At 50.6% G+C, this 17,044-nt stretch overlaps 1 protein-coding gene across 1 annotated transcript in view; it reads right to left on the bottom strand.

The window, feature by feature from the left end:
* The window catches only part of WDR61 (WD repeat domain 61), an 18,146-nt gene extending 1,102 nt beyond the window's left edge, over positions 1–17,044 (bottom strand). Inside the window, exons 1-10 of the mRNA XM_030317191.1 lie at positions 16,979–17,044; positions 14,185–14,235; positions 13,441–13,468; positions 11,832–11,937; positions 11,282–11,454; positions 4,449–4,597; positions 4,169–4,262; positions 2,986–3,079; positions 1,601–1,693; positions 831–909 (exon numbers count right to left, since the gene is read on the bottom strand). Of these exons, the coding sequence (XP_030173051.1) occupies positions 831–909; positions 1,601–1,693; positions 2,986–3,079; positions 4,169–4,262; positions 4,449–4,597; positions 11,282–11,454; positions 11,832–11,937; positions 13,441–13,468; positions 14,185–14,196 (828 nt within the window). The 5' untranslated portion in view covers positions 14,197–14,235; positions 16,979–17,044. The remainder of the gene's footprint in view (positions 1–830; positions 910–1,600; positions 1,694–2,985; positions 3,080–4,168; positions 4,263–4,448; positions 4,598–11,281; positions 11,455–11,831; positions 11,938–13,440; positions 13,469–14,184; positions 14,236–16,978) is intronic.

Here is a 17,044-nt window from a genome sequence, read left to right as displayed (position 1 = left end):
CCGGCTGGCTCAGCTGGTGGAGCCTGTAACTCTTGATCTTGGGGTTGTGAGTTCAAGCCTCAATGTTGGGCCTATATACAGATTATTTAAACAAATATAAAATTTAAAAAAAGAAAGCATCATCATAAAAACAACTACGTATTGAAAGTCAACTTTTTTACTGCCTGGGGCATTTTATTTTTTACACTAACCAGTTTCCCAAGACTTGCTAGTCTAAATGGCTGGGGCCGGCAGCACTGGCCTCATGGGGAGCCGGGTAGAATGCAGAGCCCCAGGCCCCACGCCAGACCTACTGAGTGGGCCTCTGCCTTCCACCGGAGCCTCCACTCACCTCCACACTGGCAGAGACAACAAGGCCCCCAGGAAAACAGAGCCCCCTTTTCCTCATTTAAACACTGATGCAAAAGTTATATCGATAAAGCCAAACAACCCATGAGAAATCGTGGCTTCGAGTATGTTAAAAAAAAAAAAAAAAGAAGAAGGAAAGAACAAGAAAAGAAAAAGATCACATCACTTCTGTGGGCAGCTCCAAAAACGACAAGTGCCGACTTGTGGGGAAGGCCCTTCCCGAGCTGCACGGCAGGCCGCACCCGGAACAGCGCTCCCAGCGGGCCCCCGAACGGCAGTGTGGCTGCTGCCACGTTCTCACGCCTCTCGGCTCGCTAGGCTGCCAGCACTTCCGCAGCACCCGCAGCCCAGACAGGACACAGGATGCTGGCTGGCCGGACCCTGAGCAGGGAGCCCCGAGGCCCCGGCAGCGGGTCGGGGAAGGGGGAGGGCGGGTGCAGCGCTCAGACAACGCCAGCGGACACGAAGGAACCGGGCCATACCTGATCCTGGTGATCAAAGAAGGTGTGAACGCAAGTCCTCGTTCCAACATCCCAAACTTTCACACTTTTGTCAGATGAACTGTTTTAAAAAAGGGAACATTAGTATCAGAACGGTTTTCATCCCAGTTTTAAAGTCGGAAGGAATGTGACCGGAAATCCCACCCTCCTGTCACCTACACTCTGCCTACCTGTACTCAGTGGCCAGCCTGGGCCCCGGGGGGGGGGGGGGGGTCCCGGGGCCGGCATCTCCGTGGCTTCCCCCACGCACGGAGCAGCCATTTATTTCCCTGAAGTTCTCGTCTGCCCCGCCCTCGTGCAAGTGCCCTCAGCGGGAGTCTCAGACACCTGTGCCTGTTTCCGGGTTGAGGGGGCCCGTCACAGCCTCCAAACGGAGGCTCGCTCCTGCAGGAAGAGGCTTCTGTAGCCTCTGAGCACTGTTATTAAACCGTCACCTGTCCTGGCCGTCCCGGGCTGGAATAACACTGGGCTCTCAAAGCACAACATTCTGCAAACAGACCTACGTATTTTAAGTTACTATCGGAATACAGGCATCCACTCCTAGAGTAACTACGTGCGGAAGCCTAGACTGAAAACAGTCCACCTTCGATCCCGCCAAGGACGACTGCCTTCACAGCTTCAAACAAAACCCCAAACCAGTGAGGAAACCCGTCTACAAAAAAGGGTCAGATCATCTTCAAATTTTAAGGTGATTCCTAAAAGGCCATCTACATCTTCCCAGCATTTAAGGAAGTGCCAAGAATCGAAAGTACCTGGAAACAAAGTGAGTGTCGTCAGGACAAAAGGCGACATTCAGCACCCACGACGCGTGGCCACTCAGTGTCCCAGCCAAGTTGGCGTGTTGTCTGAAATGGGGAAGTTTCAATCAAAATGGAGAGGGAACAAGTCTGTATGGTGGCATTAGCACAAAATGTGTGAATTTCCCCCAACAGCAAAGAGTACTATTTAAGCTGAGAGCTTAAAAGCTCAAAATAAAGGAACCACATTCTAGCAGCTCAGCAAGATGACTCCGGAGCCAGGACCTGAGGGCCGGCAGGGGCAGGCAGGCCACCTCGGACAGCAGCAGGCTCTGACCCCGACCGCACCGTTTCCACCATATCCAAGGGAGGTGTCCACATCCACTCCACAACAGACGTGGCCTGCATACGCCATTCTCTTGTAAAGTTTATTTTTGACAGAAAAGCCCATGGGCAAGCAGAGGAGGAGGAGCAGAGAGAAAGAGAGAGAGAGAATCCCAAGCAGACGCCACACTGAAAGCGCCAGCCCCGAGTCCTAACAAGCCAGCACACTGGAGAGAGGCACCCCCCGAATCTAACAAGCCAGCATACTGGATAGAGGTGCCCCCCGAGTCTAACAAGCCAGCGCACTGGACAGAGGCACGCCCCGCGTCCTAACACCCCCAGTCAGCTCGTCAGAAGCCACAGCCCCAAGATCAGCCTTGCTGACAATTTTTTGTCTTCCAAAAGCTGCTAGAAGTACTCCTACTGCCCAGCAGCTCCCGAAAAACCCTCACAGGCCCAGGTGTGGGCTCGCACACAGACGGTCAGGATTGTGGAACAGACAGATGGCAGCAATCTTAGCACCCATTCATCGCTGGGGCACGGAGAAGTGTGACGTGTGCCCCCAGGGGATCAGGACACCACATTCGGAAGCCGTGAACCAGAGGCACACAGGTCTCAGTACTGAGTCAAAGTGTCAAGCACACAAACACCTCTCAGGGGAGACTTGTGGGGGGAACAGGATGGGGAAAAGCCCAGGAGAAAGGGGCCTTGCACAAGCTGACGGTGACAGACGGCCACGACCTGAAGACAGCGATCACTCTCTCTTATGCCTCCTCACCCGCACACTACTCACATGCCAGAAGAAATTTAAAGTCAGAGAGCCCCACAAGAGGCAGGACAGTGGAGAAAAGGCAAGAAGGACCCCACCCTGGCAGGCAGATGGTGCACATCTCCCTCCCGGACATTCCCAGTTCGAGGACGGGGGTGTGATGGGGGAGGAAGGCCTGAGGCTCTGCACACAAGCCCCCGAGGGACCCGGGAGAAGGGCTGCATACTCGACAGGACTCCTCCAAGCAGTGGGAGACAAGACGGACACTGGTACTGGGCGAGAAGCCCGAGTCTCCGTGGCAACTTACACATCATAGATCTTGATGTAGCCGTCATCTGAGGCAGTGACGAGCAGCTGAGAATCCGGGGAGAAGGTCAAGGAGCGGATGGGCATAGCATGGCCTGAAATTCACAAAGGCCCCGTTAGTCTCCCCCCACGGGCTCCCCACTGACAGCGTCCCTTTTAACGACCACAAGTATTTGAGCCGCACGGCCCAGGAGCTTTTCGTCAGAGAGGGAGGGGAATGACTGGATGCACCCCTCCTCCTAATGTTCTGGAAACATCCATGCAATCCAGGCCCCATCCTCCTGGAGCCACCTCTCCTCAGTTCCCTTCCTCACCAGCTGGACCTCAGCACACACGGCTTGCGAAAAACTCCTCTACTACAAATATGGGCAATTAAGGAAACACCATTGCTTCTGATCTGTATGAACAAACAGGATGCGGTTTCCCTACCAAATCCCGTGTTGTAGAGTAAACAATAAACTGAGGAGGTAACGTATGCGTGTGCCTGCCAGGATGGGGTCCTTCTTGCCTTTTCTCAGCCGTCCTGCCTCTTGTGGGGCTCTCTGACTTTAAATTTCTTCTGGCAGGTAAGTAGTGTGCGGGTGAGGAGGCACAGGAAAGAATTCTGAATTCAAACTAGTACAAAAGAGCACAGGGCGGAGGCGCGTTCAGCGTCCAACTCCTGGTTTCAGCTCAGGTCACGATTTCACAGCTGGTGGGTTTGAGCCCCGTGTCGGGCTCTGTGCCGACAGCATGGAACCTGTTTTGGATTCTCTCTCTCTCAAAATAAACAAACATGTAAAACAGCACAGGCTAGAAGCCTCTGTCCCATCCACCATGCTTGACAGGGCTCGCACCCACACCCTGAGGCCAGCAGAGCAGAGGGCAGGCAGGGCGCTTTCATCCACCGTCAGATTCTTGACAGAACTGGTTTTTAATCACGACTTTCTGTAGAACCAAACAAGACAGAGACGAAATTCTCATACAGCTGAGATCTACTAACACAAAAATGGAGTAAGCCTGTTCACCAAAACAAGCACTCAACAGGGGTACAACTCCGACCACGCACTAAGACTTGGAGGCGTCTCAGACTTCCAACTGAGATAGTATAAAGCTCATTTGTCATTTAGTAGCATTTTAATAAAAGAACAATTCTTCCTCTGTGGTCGGATAACCCAGTTTGCACAAAAGAAAATGAGCCATACCTTCCAGCGTGTGCAGGAGTTTTCCAGTTGCAATATCAAAAATATTGATGATTCCGTCTATGGCGCCACTGGCCAGGTACTTTCCATCAGGACTCTGTGGAGAACACGCAGAGAGCACCTGAGACTCCGTGTTGTTAGGCCATGCCCAGCAAACGTCAGCAAATCCCCTGCTCGCGACACCCCACGCCCGCCAGACAGCTGCCTGCCCCCGGCACGGCCACAGGCCGGGGGCACAGACTGCAAACAGTGGGAGACAGAGAAGAGAGCAAGGTTTCCTTACATATGCAATACTAAGAATGAATTTTCCTCTGGTGTCCAAAGAATATTCCTTTTTCCCACTTTCCACACCAAAAATGTTCACTTTTCCCACATGAGTTCCTGTGGCCAGATACTGGGAATCAGGGGAAAAGGCCAAAGTCCAGGCATCCACTGAACAGAAAGAAAGAAAGAAAAAAAAACACACAATGAGAAAAGATGTGACCTTAATTTTAACTTTTTTTTTTTAAATGTTATTTCTGAGACAGAGAGAGACAGAGCATGAGCAGGGCAGGGGCAGAGAGAGGGGGACACACAGAATCTGAAACGGGCTCCAGGCTCTGAGCTGTCAGCACAGAGCCCGACGTGGGGCTCGAACTCATGGACCGTGAGATCATGACCTGAGCTGAAGTTGGATGCTCAAGCGACTGAGCCACCCAGGTGCCCCAATTTTAAAAACTTTTAAAGTTTTACCAAAAGATACATTTTTAAAAGATGAGAAATCATGTCCTGATTCAAAAACCTATGTGTAAAGGTGTTAATTCTTTACCAACTTAGTACAGATCTACTTAAATTTTAATAAAAACAGGACGGACAAGTGTTAACAAGGATATTGAGAAACCCAAATCCTCATACACTGGTGTGACCACTCTGAAAAACATTTCGAGTTTTTGTTTTTAATTTTAATCACTGGGGGCTCATCATAAGTGCACCCCTTCATCCCATCACCTATTTAACCCACCCTCCACCTCCCTCCCCTCTGGTGACCAGCAGTGTGTTCTCTATAGTTAAGAGTCTGTTTCTTGGCTTGTCTGTTCCCCTCCCACCCCATCTGCTCATTTGTTTCTTAAATTCCACATACAAGTGAGATCACATGGTATTTATCCTCCTGTGACTCATTTCACTGAACATAATACTCTTCCTAGATCCATCCATGTCATTGCAAATGGCAAGATCTCATTCTTATGACTAATATTCCACTGTATATGTATCACATAATCTGTATCTATTCATCAGTCAGTGGACACTGGGGCTGCTTCCAGATCTTGGCTATTGTACATAATGCTGCTGTAAACATATGGGCACATCTATGCCTTTGAATCAGTGCTTTGTATCCTTCAGGTAAACACTTAGTAGTGCAACTGCTGGATCACAGGATAGTTCTATTTTTAACTTTCTGAGGAACCGCCACACTCTTCTCCACAGTGGCTGCACCAGCAACCCCACCAACAATGCAAGAGGTTCCCCTTTCTCCGTATCCTCGCCAACACTTGTTACTTATGTTGTTGATTTTAGCCGTTCTGACAGGTGTGCGGTAGTATCCATTGTGGTTCTGATTTGCGTTTGCCTGATGACGAGTGACACTGAGGATCTTTCATGTGTCTGTTGGCATCTGGATGTCTTCTTTGGAAAAGTGTTCATGTCTTCTGCTCATTTTTATTTTTAAATTTTTAAAAAATCTTTATTTATTTCTGAGAGACAGAGAGAGACACAGTGTGAGCGAGGGAGGGGCAGAGACAGAGAGAAAGACACAGAATCTGAAGACAGGCTTCAGGTTCTGAGCTGTCAGTACAGAGCCCGACACGGGGCTCGAACTCACAAGCCGTGAGATCATGACCTGAGCTGAAGTCGGATGCTCAACCGACTGAGCCACCCAGGCGCCCCCATGTCTTCTGCTCATTTTTAAACTGGATTATTTTTGGGGAGTGTTGGGTTGTATAAGTTCTTTATATATTTTGGATACTAACCCTTTATCTGATACGTCATTTGCAAATTTGTTCTCCCATTCCGGTGGCTGCCTTTTAGTTTTGTTGATTGTTTCCTTCACTGTGCAGAAGCTTTATCTTGAGAAAGTCCCAGTAGTCTATTTTTGCTTTTGTTCCCCTTGCCTCAGGAGACGTATCTAGAAGGAAGCTGCTGCAGCCAATGGCAAAGAGGTTACTGCCTGTATTCTCCTCTAGGATTACTATGGTTTCAGGCCTCACATTTAGGTCTTTAATCCATTTTCAATTTATTCTTGTGTATGGCGTAAGAGAGTGGCCCAATTTTCCCAACACCATTTGTGGAAGAGATTGCTTCCCATTGGACATTCTCTCCTGCTTTGTTGAAGATTAGTTGACCATACAGTTGTGTCCATTTCTGGGTTTTCTATTGTGTTCTACTGATCTATGTGCCTATTTTTGTGCCAGAATCATACTGTCTTGGTGATTACAGCTTTGTAGTATAGCTTGAAATCTGGAATCGTGATGCCTCCAGCTTTGCTTTGCTTTTTCAAGATTACTTTGGCTATTTGGGGTCTTCGGTGGTACCACACACATTTTAGGATTGTTCTAGCTCTGTGAAGAATGCTGGTGGTATTTTGATAGAGAGTGCATTAAATGTGTAGACTGCTTTGGGTAGCATAGACATCTTAACAATGTTTGTTCTCTCAGTCAAGGAGCATGGAATGTTTCTCCATTTCTTTGCTTCCTCTTCAATTTCTTTCATCAGTGTTTTATAGTTTTCAAAGTACAGGCCTTTTACCTTTTTGGGTGGGTTTACTCACAGGTATCTTATCGTTTTTAGTGCAGTTGTAAATGGGATTGTTCTCTTAACAGTCTGACAATTATTTTTATTTTTTAAAAATGTTTATTTATTTTTGAGAGCGACAGAGCACAAGCAGGGAAGGGGCAGAGAGAGACGGAGACACAGAATTTGAAGCAGGCTCCAGGCTCTGAGCTGTCAGCACAGAGCCCGACCTGGGGCTCGAACTCACGAGCCGTGAGATTACAATCTGAGCTGAAGTCGGCCGCTTAACCTACTGAGCCACTGAGGTGCCCCCAGTTTGACAATTTCTTAAATGCAAACAAGTACCACAACATCTGGCAGTTCCACTCCTGGATATCCACCCGAGAGAAATGAAAACACGTGTCCACACAGACTTGGGCAGTGGTGTTCACAGCACCGCCCATCACGGTAAAAACCTGGAGAGAATCCAAATGTCCATCAAGTCCTGGGTGGGAGAACAAAATATTCTGCAACGTGGTAAGGGAACACTGTCCAGAAACAAAAAGGAGCTGCCGGCACACCCTACAACACGAATGAGCCCTGAAAACCTTACGCCGCAGAAAGACGGTGTAGAAGACAACACCCCCCCCCCCCCACCTACATGGAAATTCTCCAAAGGCAAAACTGCAGACACAGTGGGTCTGAGGCTGCCTGAGGCTGAGGCGCACACGGACTGCACGTGGACCTGAGGGGACGTTCTGAGGCGCGCGAGTGTTTGAAAACTGAACTGCAGAGCTGGCTGACCGGCCCCAGAGATTTACAAAAACTCGGTGAACCGCACGCTCACCGTGGGTTAACCTGATGCTGCAATCACAGCAGTGAAAGCCTGCCTCAAGAAAGCTGTGAATAAAGGAACACGTCCTGCCGTAAACACTCTTCTGTTGTGCCATGATAGGACAAAGTGTTTGCCAAAATTAACAAGGAATAAGGACTGGAAAGATACACTGTGGTTTTTTTTTTTATTTATTTTTTTTCAACGTTTATTTATTTTTGCGACAGAGAGAAACAGAGCATGAACGGGGGAGGGGCAGAGAGAGAGGGAGACACAGAATCGGAAGCAGGCTCCAGGCTCTGAGCCATCAGCCCAGAGCCTGACGCGGGGCTCGAACTCCCGGACCGCGAGATCGTGACCTGGCTGAAGTCGGACGCTTAACCGACTGCGCCACCCAGGCGCCCCTACACTGTGTTTCTTAAAGATCGCCTGTTTTTTCAGTCACACCAGACAACGGAGTTAATTTCAAGAGCTCCGTTCAAATGTGACGCGTCACGGTGCTCCTCCCGCCAGACACAAGGGTCTGCAGACTCACGCGCAGTCGGGGTGAACAACTTGCTTCACATCTCTCTCTGGGGACACACCATTGGTGGCATTTCAGCATTTCCTTTCTGGGCTCTCTGGGAACCTCTTCCGAGGCAATCCCACAGAGCTCCAGGGGCCTCGGGGTCCGGGCCTGGAGGCCAGGGAGTCATCTAGTTGCCCGGCTCCTGTCTGTCCCCTGGCCCACGTGCACTCTTGTACAGGAACGTGCCCTAAGTCTGGCCACCCTCCCCCGACAGGACACAGCTTGTTAAAAGCACAGACAGACTCCCTCCCGAGTCGCTCTCCTCACGCCTGGGCTGGGCTCGAGAGGGCAGGCCCTTCCCAGCCCATGGGACGGAGGAGAGGCCGCTGAGCTGGACTCCTGGCAGACAGGGGTCCCAGCACAGATGGGTCAACAGTGTCTTCCAAGGGGTTTTAAAACAAAAATCCCTTGCAAATTTTAACATATTCAAAGGAGTGATCAATAATTTAGCTCTATCACTTTTCTTATGACACGTTTTAAAAAGGAAATTAACTTCAGGGCACCTGGGTGGCTCAGTCAGTTAAGAGTCCGACTTTGGCTCAGGTCATGGTCTCACGGTCTGTGGCTTCGGCCCCATGTCAGGCTGTGTGCTGGCAGCTCAGAGCCTGGAACCTGCTTCAGATTCTGTGTCTCCCTCCCTCTCTGCCCCACCCACCCACTCACACACTCTCTCTCTCTCACTCAAAAATAAACATTAAAAAAATTTTTTTAAAAAAAGAATGCTCAATCAAGATCTGAAAAAGCTTTTGTAATCAACAGCTACTTTTTAATCTGTAAATGACTAGCATTTACTCTAGTAAGATTATGCTTTCTGGTTCCTATTATAGTTAGCTGTTTACTGGAATAACAGTTTTTAGAGAATCTGATTTGTATTCCTTGCAGTTTAATAGAATAACATTTCTGAATTATTTTTACAAGTCCCTATTAACTGGCTTACAATATGGAATTGTTACTACGAAATATCCTTATGCTCAGAACTGAAGGAATTCTTATTCCTTATTCCTGCACCCTAAGATTTATGTCTGCATAACAGACATTTACTCTCGTAAGCCCCACCTCCCCAATGGGAGGGCAGCCCCCTGCCGTGGGGGCGGGAGGGAGGTGAGGCCCTAGCTGCTCCCACTGGTCTTCCCAAGCGCCAGTGTGCCGGGGGCAGCGTCTGCGTCTTCAGCCTCACTTCCTTCCTCAGGATCAGTGATTTTCTTTCTTTCTTTTTCCGTGGTGGTCGGTCCACATCCCCCAGGCATATTTCCCAGACAGGTGCAGCTTCGGGGCCCACGTCCCCGTATTCATTGTCCGGACGACTCAGCTGCTCCTCTGTCACCCAAGGAACTGCCATTTGGTGGCCGGGTCCGGTTCTGTGCAGATTCCTGACCCAAGAGAAATCCAGCCCTTTGACGAGTCTCTGCACCGTTTCTTTCCTAACAGTAACCTCCCAACGGGCACGTGCCTCACACACGGACGAGGCGCCCGGCTGTCCACGGCACTGCTGGTCAGGCAAGGCCGGCTGCGTGCAGACCCACCCTCTTCCCTGGAACCAATCCAGCACTCGTTTCTTCAACTGCAGCGTGCCCGTGACCACGACAGCCATGCAGTGACCTCAGCGTCCTAGGTCTGGGGAAGGCCTGGGTGCCCAAGGTGAAAAGGCAGCAAGAGATCTGCCTCCTTCTCCTCTCCCTGGCTCTGTAACGGTCTTCGTAGATTTGGGGGCCGGTCTGGGACCCCAAGTCCTCCGTGAGTGACGTCGGCAGATAAGGACAGGGGCAAGACAACCACCTGGGGCGATCACAGTGTCCCCCATACGTAGCCTTTTCCAAATGCATATCCAGCCCACACACCCTGATAAGTGTGCTTCAGTGGAAACAAAATAGGGTCTGGGCACGCGTATCCTTTAAAAAGCTCCAGGGGTGAGCCTCACAGACCGGGGAGCCTTGCTTCTGAGGGAAAATACACGCAGTTTCCAGACAACCTAGCCTCCTTACAAACCCTGGGACTACTATTCTTTCCAATATAAAGACAGCCGGTCGTGGTTACTGAGCACAGCCAGTAGGGGGGCAAACCGCCCCGGGGCTCCAACCAAGGGAGGTGTGCCCGGGGAAACAGCTAAGCGGCTTCTCTGGGATCAAGGCAGGTGGCTCTCTGTGCTCTCTAGCGGCCATCAGCCATTCTGGCGAACAGCCCCTGGTCACGAATGCCATGCAGACATTTATAAGTAAAGTTGAGGGGACAAGGGATCCTGAGATGTCGCGCTGCTTGTGCCACATGACCCGGCCCACCGAAATCATTAATCAAGGCTGATGGGCAAGACCAAGCTGTCCTATGATGCTTTAGATAAAATGAATGTTATTCCAGAAGTTTCCCGTCCCTCAAATACAGATCGTAGGAGAGACTGCCACGATACAGACCAAAGAGGACACACTACTGTGCACAAGAGACTCCTGCACGGCCAACAGAACCCCTGGACCATCTGGATATAGGTCCACACCCCCGAATCTAAAGCTTCTAAAAACTGTTTTTGAAACAGGGTTAATACCAAACTTTAGTTGGCAGTGAAATCTCACCTGCACAGACACACACACTCATGTTTCGTTGCTAAGATATTAATGCTCCCTCCAACTCCACAAAAGGTATCACATCACCCACAGCCCACACACCCGCATTATCCTCTCCAAGCCAAAAAATTCTGAACCTGGGTGGCTCAGTCGGTTAATTCTCGATTTCGGCTCAGGTCATGATCTCACGGTAAGTTCAAGCCCTGCGTCAGGGTCTATGCTGACAGCTCAGACCCTGCTTGTGATCCTCTCTCTCTCTCTCTCTCTCTGCTCCTCCCACACCCCCTCTCTCAAAATAAATACACTTAAGAAAAAAAAGACAAATTAAAAAATCCTGAACTGTAAAACATACCTATCCCCAGAGGTTTTGAGAAGGAAGTGTGAATGTCTATTATCTTCCCTAAAAGCACAACTCTTACCAGGTCCTGCATCTATGGACTTTATCTGTTTGCCGTTTTCCAAGTCCCAGAGACGAATGTGAGCATCAAGAGAACTGGATGCAGCAATGGGCAGCGTGTGGCTGATGTCCACGGACACCACACCCAGTTGATGGCCCTCCAGACTCCACTGTAGGTCCAGCCTCTCATCACACCTTCAGCGGGGGACAGAGAAATGGGTTTCTTCACACACAACACGCTGTACCTGGCATTGCAAATTCTGGCCCCCGTGACTGTGCACTACCAGCGGTCTGTGAAATGCAGAATCAGAGGGGACCTGAAGAGCCACGGGACACCAAATGTGGCCAAGTTTTAACTGTGGGACTTTTTTTTTTTTTTTTTTAAACTATAGGGCCTTAACGCTGAAGAGGAAAACAAGTGAGGAAAAAATCAGCTGCCTTTTTATACCACCAACTGCTACCGCTTTGTAGCTCAGAAAACAGTTAATACTTTCCTGATTGCAACTTGGGGGAGTCCAGAAGCAAAACCCTAAACCTCACTTTCCAAGGCTGTCAGGGGAAAGAGCGCTCACCATTTCCAGACCTTCACCAGGTCATCCAGGGATCCCGTGACCACTGTCTCAGAGTTTTCTTTCTTGTTTGTCCCCCAGGCGACTGACCAAATGGCATCATCATGGGCTACAATGGAAAGCAGTTCGTTTCAAAGTCTTCATGCAACTTCTAAACTGTTCTGAACTGAAGCGGAAATACCGCTCCAACGATTCTGAGGTCCATCCACCTGCCCCTACAGGCAAAGTGCCCTCCCACCAGCTCCCATCAGAACCGCAAAGGCACACATGAGCAGCCGAGGTTCTGAAGAAGCCGCTTACCCCTAATCACAGGTTCACCGGGCGGGAGGGAGCACTGGAATGATCCGGCGCGGCCCATGTGCATCAGCCCGGAGCGGCTATCACTTGGTTAAAACTAGCGAAACCGGTGGGAAACCTTCACCCCCAACCAAAGACCTACACTTGATTAAGCCTTATCTCTTAGAGATCTTTAGAAACCAGTAGGCAGTTCAACTGCAAACAGTACAGGTCTGGAAATAAACACCTCCATACTTGAGTTGCCTCTTGCCATCAATTGTCTATTGTGCTTAACGAGTCAGTTACCACATTAATCTTTTTATAAGTATTACCTCAATCACAACAGCCCTATCAAGTAGCTGCTCATTTTACAGACAAGGAATCGGAGGCTGAGAGAAGCCAAGGAAGTCACCCAAAGTCAAAAGCCAAGAAGGAGTGAAACTGGGACTCCAACCCAATCTAGTAACTAACAACTCAAGTGCAGCTTGAATCTGAAGTCCGCCAGCTGCATATCCGGGGGGCCTGCCTGTCAAGTCTGCAGACCGAGCCTTTATTTGTCCCGGGAGCAGTGGTCAAGGAACACCTTCCCAAGACATGAAGGTAAGGGCCCCGAACAGCTGTGACTCACGTACAGCCCCGTGGCTCCAATGACTTGCCCACCCGAAGCCAGCCTGCTGCCCGGACGGCAGGAGCTGCACACCAGGTAGCCGACTGGCATGCCTCATTAGCTGGTTATTCATCCGAGCTAACTTGGAAGGATGCTTTGGGCTTAAACTTCAGACTCCCTAAACGTCCCTACTTAGAGCGGAAGAGCTTTTATTAGGCATTCCCACAAACTCCTCCAGGCGCCACCTGACCCGTCCAGGTGTGCTTAACAGGTGCGCAAAGCCCAATATCCCTGGCAAGCTGCACTCCCGGACTGGACTCTGGCCTCCACCCCCCCCCCAGCCCCCCCCACTTTCATTAGGGTCAAAGCCTCTGCGCAAGTCCCCGCGCTTGTCTGAAATGGAAGAACCAGAGTAAAGACTCCCAAGGTAAGTTCTGAGGCTCAAATGTTTCCTCTTTCACCCTGGGAGCTGGGAAGCTCAGAGCTGCACCTTCCTCAGGTGGGAAAGTTTCCCTCAGTCTATCATGTGACCCCTGCTTTGTCTTTTCTTTTCAGTTAGTTGTCTGGGGGCTTTTGCTGCAGTCTGTTTTTAAGTGTATTTGTTTTCAGCTGCTTCTGCCAGTTCTTCCGCAGAGAGCACGTCTGGGGACTGCACGTCTGGTCAGCCCAGAGACTCGGGGACGACACAGTTGTCACAGGTGAGTGTGCCTGAACAGGCAGGCCCCTTACCTTGCTCCTGTTTGAAGAGAATACTGTACTGAAAAAGAACAGACGCCACGTTAGACCAACGGTCAGACTTCAGATGTATCCCGTTCCCTCCCCTAAAACGCCCCGGCGCCCAAGTCACCAGCCATCCCCCCGGTAGATGTGGTTCCCCGTGTGAGCTACGTCCCCTGCCCCCACCCTGACCATCCTGCAGGCTCCCTGATTCCCGCTCACGTAAGACTTGCACAGTCGACTACACCAGAAAAAATCAGCTCTTACAGAAGCTGGGGTCTCTCCTCCCCCCACCCTTAGGACACTGATAAATTCCGTGCACTCCCTGCTCTGGTCACCAGGAGGCTCTGGGTCCAGTTTCCAGCCTAACTTCTGCAGTTGTATAAAACCACACAGCCCGCTTAACCTGTTACTGCTGTCCCTTTCCCATACTTTCTTCTTTCTGGTTTTTAAGTACCAATTCTTTTAATTTTCATTTTTTTATTAAGTAAACTCTATGCCCAACGTGGAGCTTGAACTCACAACCGTGAGATCAAGAGTCACATGCTGTACGCACTGAGCCAGCCGGGCACCCGCTGAGTACAAATTCTTTCAACATGTCCGTGAACTAAGGTACAGGCTTAGTGCATTTTGGGTCACGCGCTTCAGGAGCAGAGCAGGAATCAGAGGCTAGTTTCCTGACCACACACCCAGACAACATTCTGGGCCCCAACCTGCCAGAGACCAGCTGATTCTACTCCCCACCATAGGCCTTACCTGGTTGGTCATCTCCTCGACCAAGGATGAAGGGCTAACGGCCAGACAGTTCTGTGGAAACATCAGGGCTTCAGTAAGGGGGTGTCATCAGGACAGAGGGGGATACACGAGGTTGCCCTTATCAAGAAAAAAAGGCAACCCTCTGCCACAGCGCTGCCCTGACCTTTTCTATGGATTGGCCCCAGGGGCCCCTTCACCAGCCCTGCCGGGTGGTGTGAGCTCCCCTGGAGCCCGGGGACCCCAGTAACACCCACCCCATGCCAGGTGTTCCTCTCCCCAAGTCTGACTACAGACAGGGACCAGCCTCCCTCCCTTGTTGCTCTTCAGGGAGACAAAACCACAGGCCCTTTTATTTTTCAATATTATTTATTCAAAACTCAACAAGCAAATATGTGGGAACAAAGCTGTTACAGCCTCTGAAGGGGTCATGAGCACATGAATGAGGTCAGCAGCTGCAGACACGCGTCTCCCAAAAGGCAGCAGAGTCTTCAAGGACTTGGCTCAGCTAACACAAACTTACTTTAAGAACAAATTGAATTTCTCAGGCTATAGTTGTCCTTGTTATTACGTGTGTGTGCCACAGACCCCTCCAGCAGCCCTGCAAAACCTATAAACCCCTTCTCAGGACTTTTTAAATACACGGGACTAGAAAGGAAACCGAGCACTGTCAATTCTTGGTATTCAAGGCTGTCATGTTATATGAAGTCACCAGGAACACCCAATTAGCGAAGACTGACCCCACTGCTCCCAGGAGAAATGGGCAAGGGCCCTGCAAGCCGCCTGTAACATTTTTGTCAACCGACCAACACATAACTCGTGCTATGTGTGATTCTGGTTAAAGGCCGCTTACGTGATACGTATTGCTAATTCCTTAGTTTTGAACTCACTGCCGACGGCAGCATCACTCAAGCCCAACTGAAACGTATCCAACACACGCGTTTTCTCCATAAGGCACCTCGCGGCCTTCTTGCGCTGAGAACACTAACATGCCACTTTAGCATAGTGCTCGGGGGCCATTTTAAACAGTGATGTCACCGGCAAAAAGCATAAAAATGCAAAAGCCATGACACTAAACAGCCTGGAAACAAGAACCCTTGTTAACACAGGAGGGCTGAGACAAGAAGGCAGTGTCGCCTCAGTCAGCTGTAGCTGAGAATGTGTCAGGCGACCCAAACTTTTTGCCACCGTGCACTTGTCTGTGACAGACCACGAAAGCACTGCAAGTACTGACTTTGGGGCCACAAATAATTTCAGTGTGCAGGCAAATTTGCAGGTACAGAATCTGGAATAACAAGCATGGATCAACCTAAATAAAATGTTATCAAAATACAAATATTAAATTGCTGATAGCATACCATACGTGACTATTAACACAGAGCATGACTTAGCATCAAGTCTAATAACTACTACAATTCTGAAGTTGTGACGAACATATCCAGGGGATATGTGACGAACATATCGTAAGATATGGAAACATCTGTGATTTCTATTGGTGACAAAGTCACCCTGTCAATACTGTGGTTTGCTGCCTACATTCATAACTGGAGGAAAGGCTAAATTTCAGTTAGAGATTAGAGAACATAAAAATGTGGCTTTTCTTATCCACTTTCGTGCCCCCCTCAATTCTACCCAGGGACAGCAGAAACCACACAACGAAGGCATTCAGGTTACTCGCTTTAAATGTGCAAATCCCAAAAGGCCACCGTGAAGGTTTTCCAAGGATAAGAGGAAAAACAAACAACTTCTAAATAACCCTTGTCTATGAAGATCTCAATCAGGTTGGTAGTGTTTCACTCATCTGTGGCCCAAGAACGGGGTCCTGCCCAGGGTAGGAATGACGGTACGGAGCTCAAGCGAGGGCTGCTGCCCCATGAAGCCCAGGCCTGCCCTCCTCCCTTCCCACCCGGATCTCATGCTTGGCAACAGGGGAACAAGAAGGATTAGGAACACCTGCAGGACGCCAACTTCCAAGGAGCCCCCCCCCCCCGCCCCAGGACAAAGGGGAGCTTCTGTGGAGGAGTGACATTTGAGGGCTGGCCATGAGTCAGGCCCTGCTTCAGGTTCCACCCGGGGACTGGCCCGCTGAACCCTCGCACCCCAGTGAGTAGGTATTCGTGGTCCCACCTGCGCCTTCCTGGTAACCTTGCAGAGTTTAAGGAAGCCTCGGAAGATTGTTCTGAGGGCAAACGGGGGACACAAGCTACATCACCTCCTCCTTCATGCTCTCCTAACAGGTCATTTGAGAGCGGAGAGGCCCCCAGAACCTCTTTTGCCACCTCCTCTGTTTAGGGAACTTCCCCCCCATTTCCCAGGCGGAATTCGTTGCTGTTTCCAAAGCACACTGCACGTGCAGTTTGTACAGTCTGCCTGCCAGTTTGTGCAGCTTGTACAGGCAGGTTCGTAACCCACGAAGCTAGGTGGCACGCGAAGGGACGAGAACCCAGGGACCCAGCCTGTGGTCGCACCTATCCGCTCCCCAAGAGGACAGCGTGGCCCAAGGCCTGGAAAACTTCCGTTTACGGTCACAGAGACGTCTCCCGAGAAACCAGCCCTAACCTCGAGGCTGCACAGAACAGTCTCAGGATGCAAGACGAGGCCACCTACAGCCCTCCTCTCGGGCCCCGCACGCCGAGAGGCAGCCAGGACGCAAACAGTCACAGAAGCCACCTTCGGGCCCCGCGGCCTGGAGTACCCCGGAGCAAACCAGATCGGAGGCTGCCTCCGGCCCCCCCTCGCTCCTCCGGCCCGCGGCCCCCGCCACTGCCATCCCCAACCGGCGAGCACGTCAACTCACCGCCGCCCCACCGGCTGCGCTGCCCGCCGCACTTGTGACGCGAGCTCGGAGCGACGGCGTCGCGCA

Source organism: Lynx canadensis, chromosome B3, assembly GCF_007474595.2.
Source record: "Lynx canadensis isolate LIC74 chromosome B3, mLynCan4.pri.v2, whole genome shotgun sequence".
Classification (NCBI taxonomy): domain Eukaryota; kingdom Metazoa; phylum Chordata; class Mammalia; order Carnivora; family Felidae; genus Lynx; species Lynx canadensis.
The sequence above is the reverse complement of the archived record's forward strand: the minus strand, read 5'-3'. Positions and strand labels throughout refer to the sequence as shown.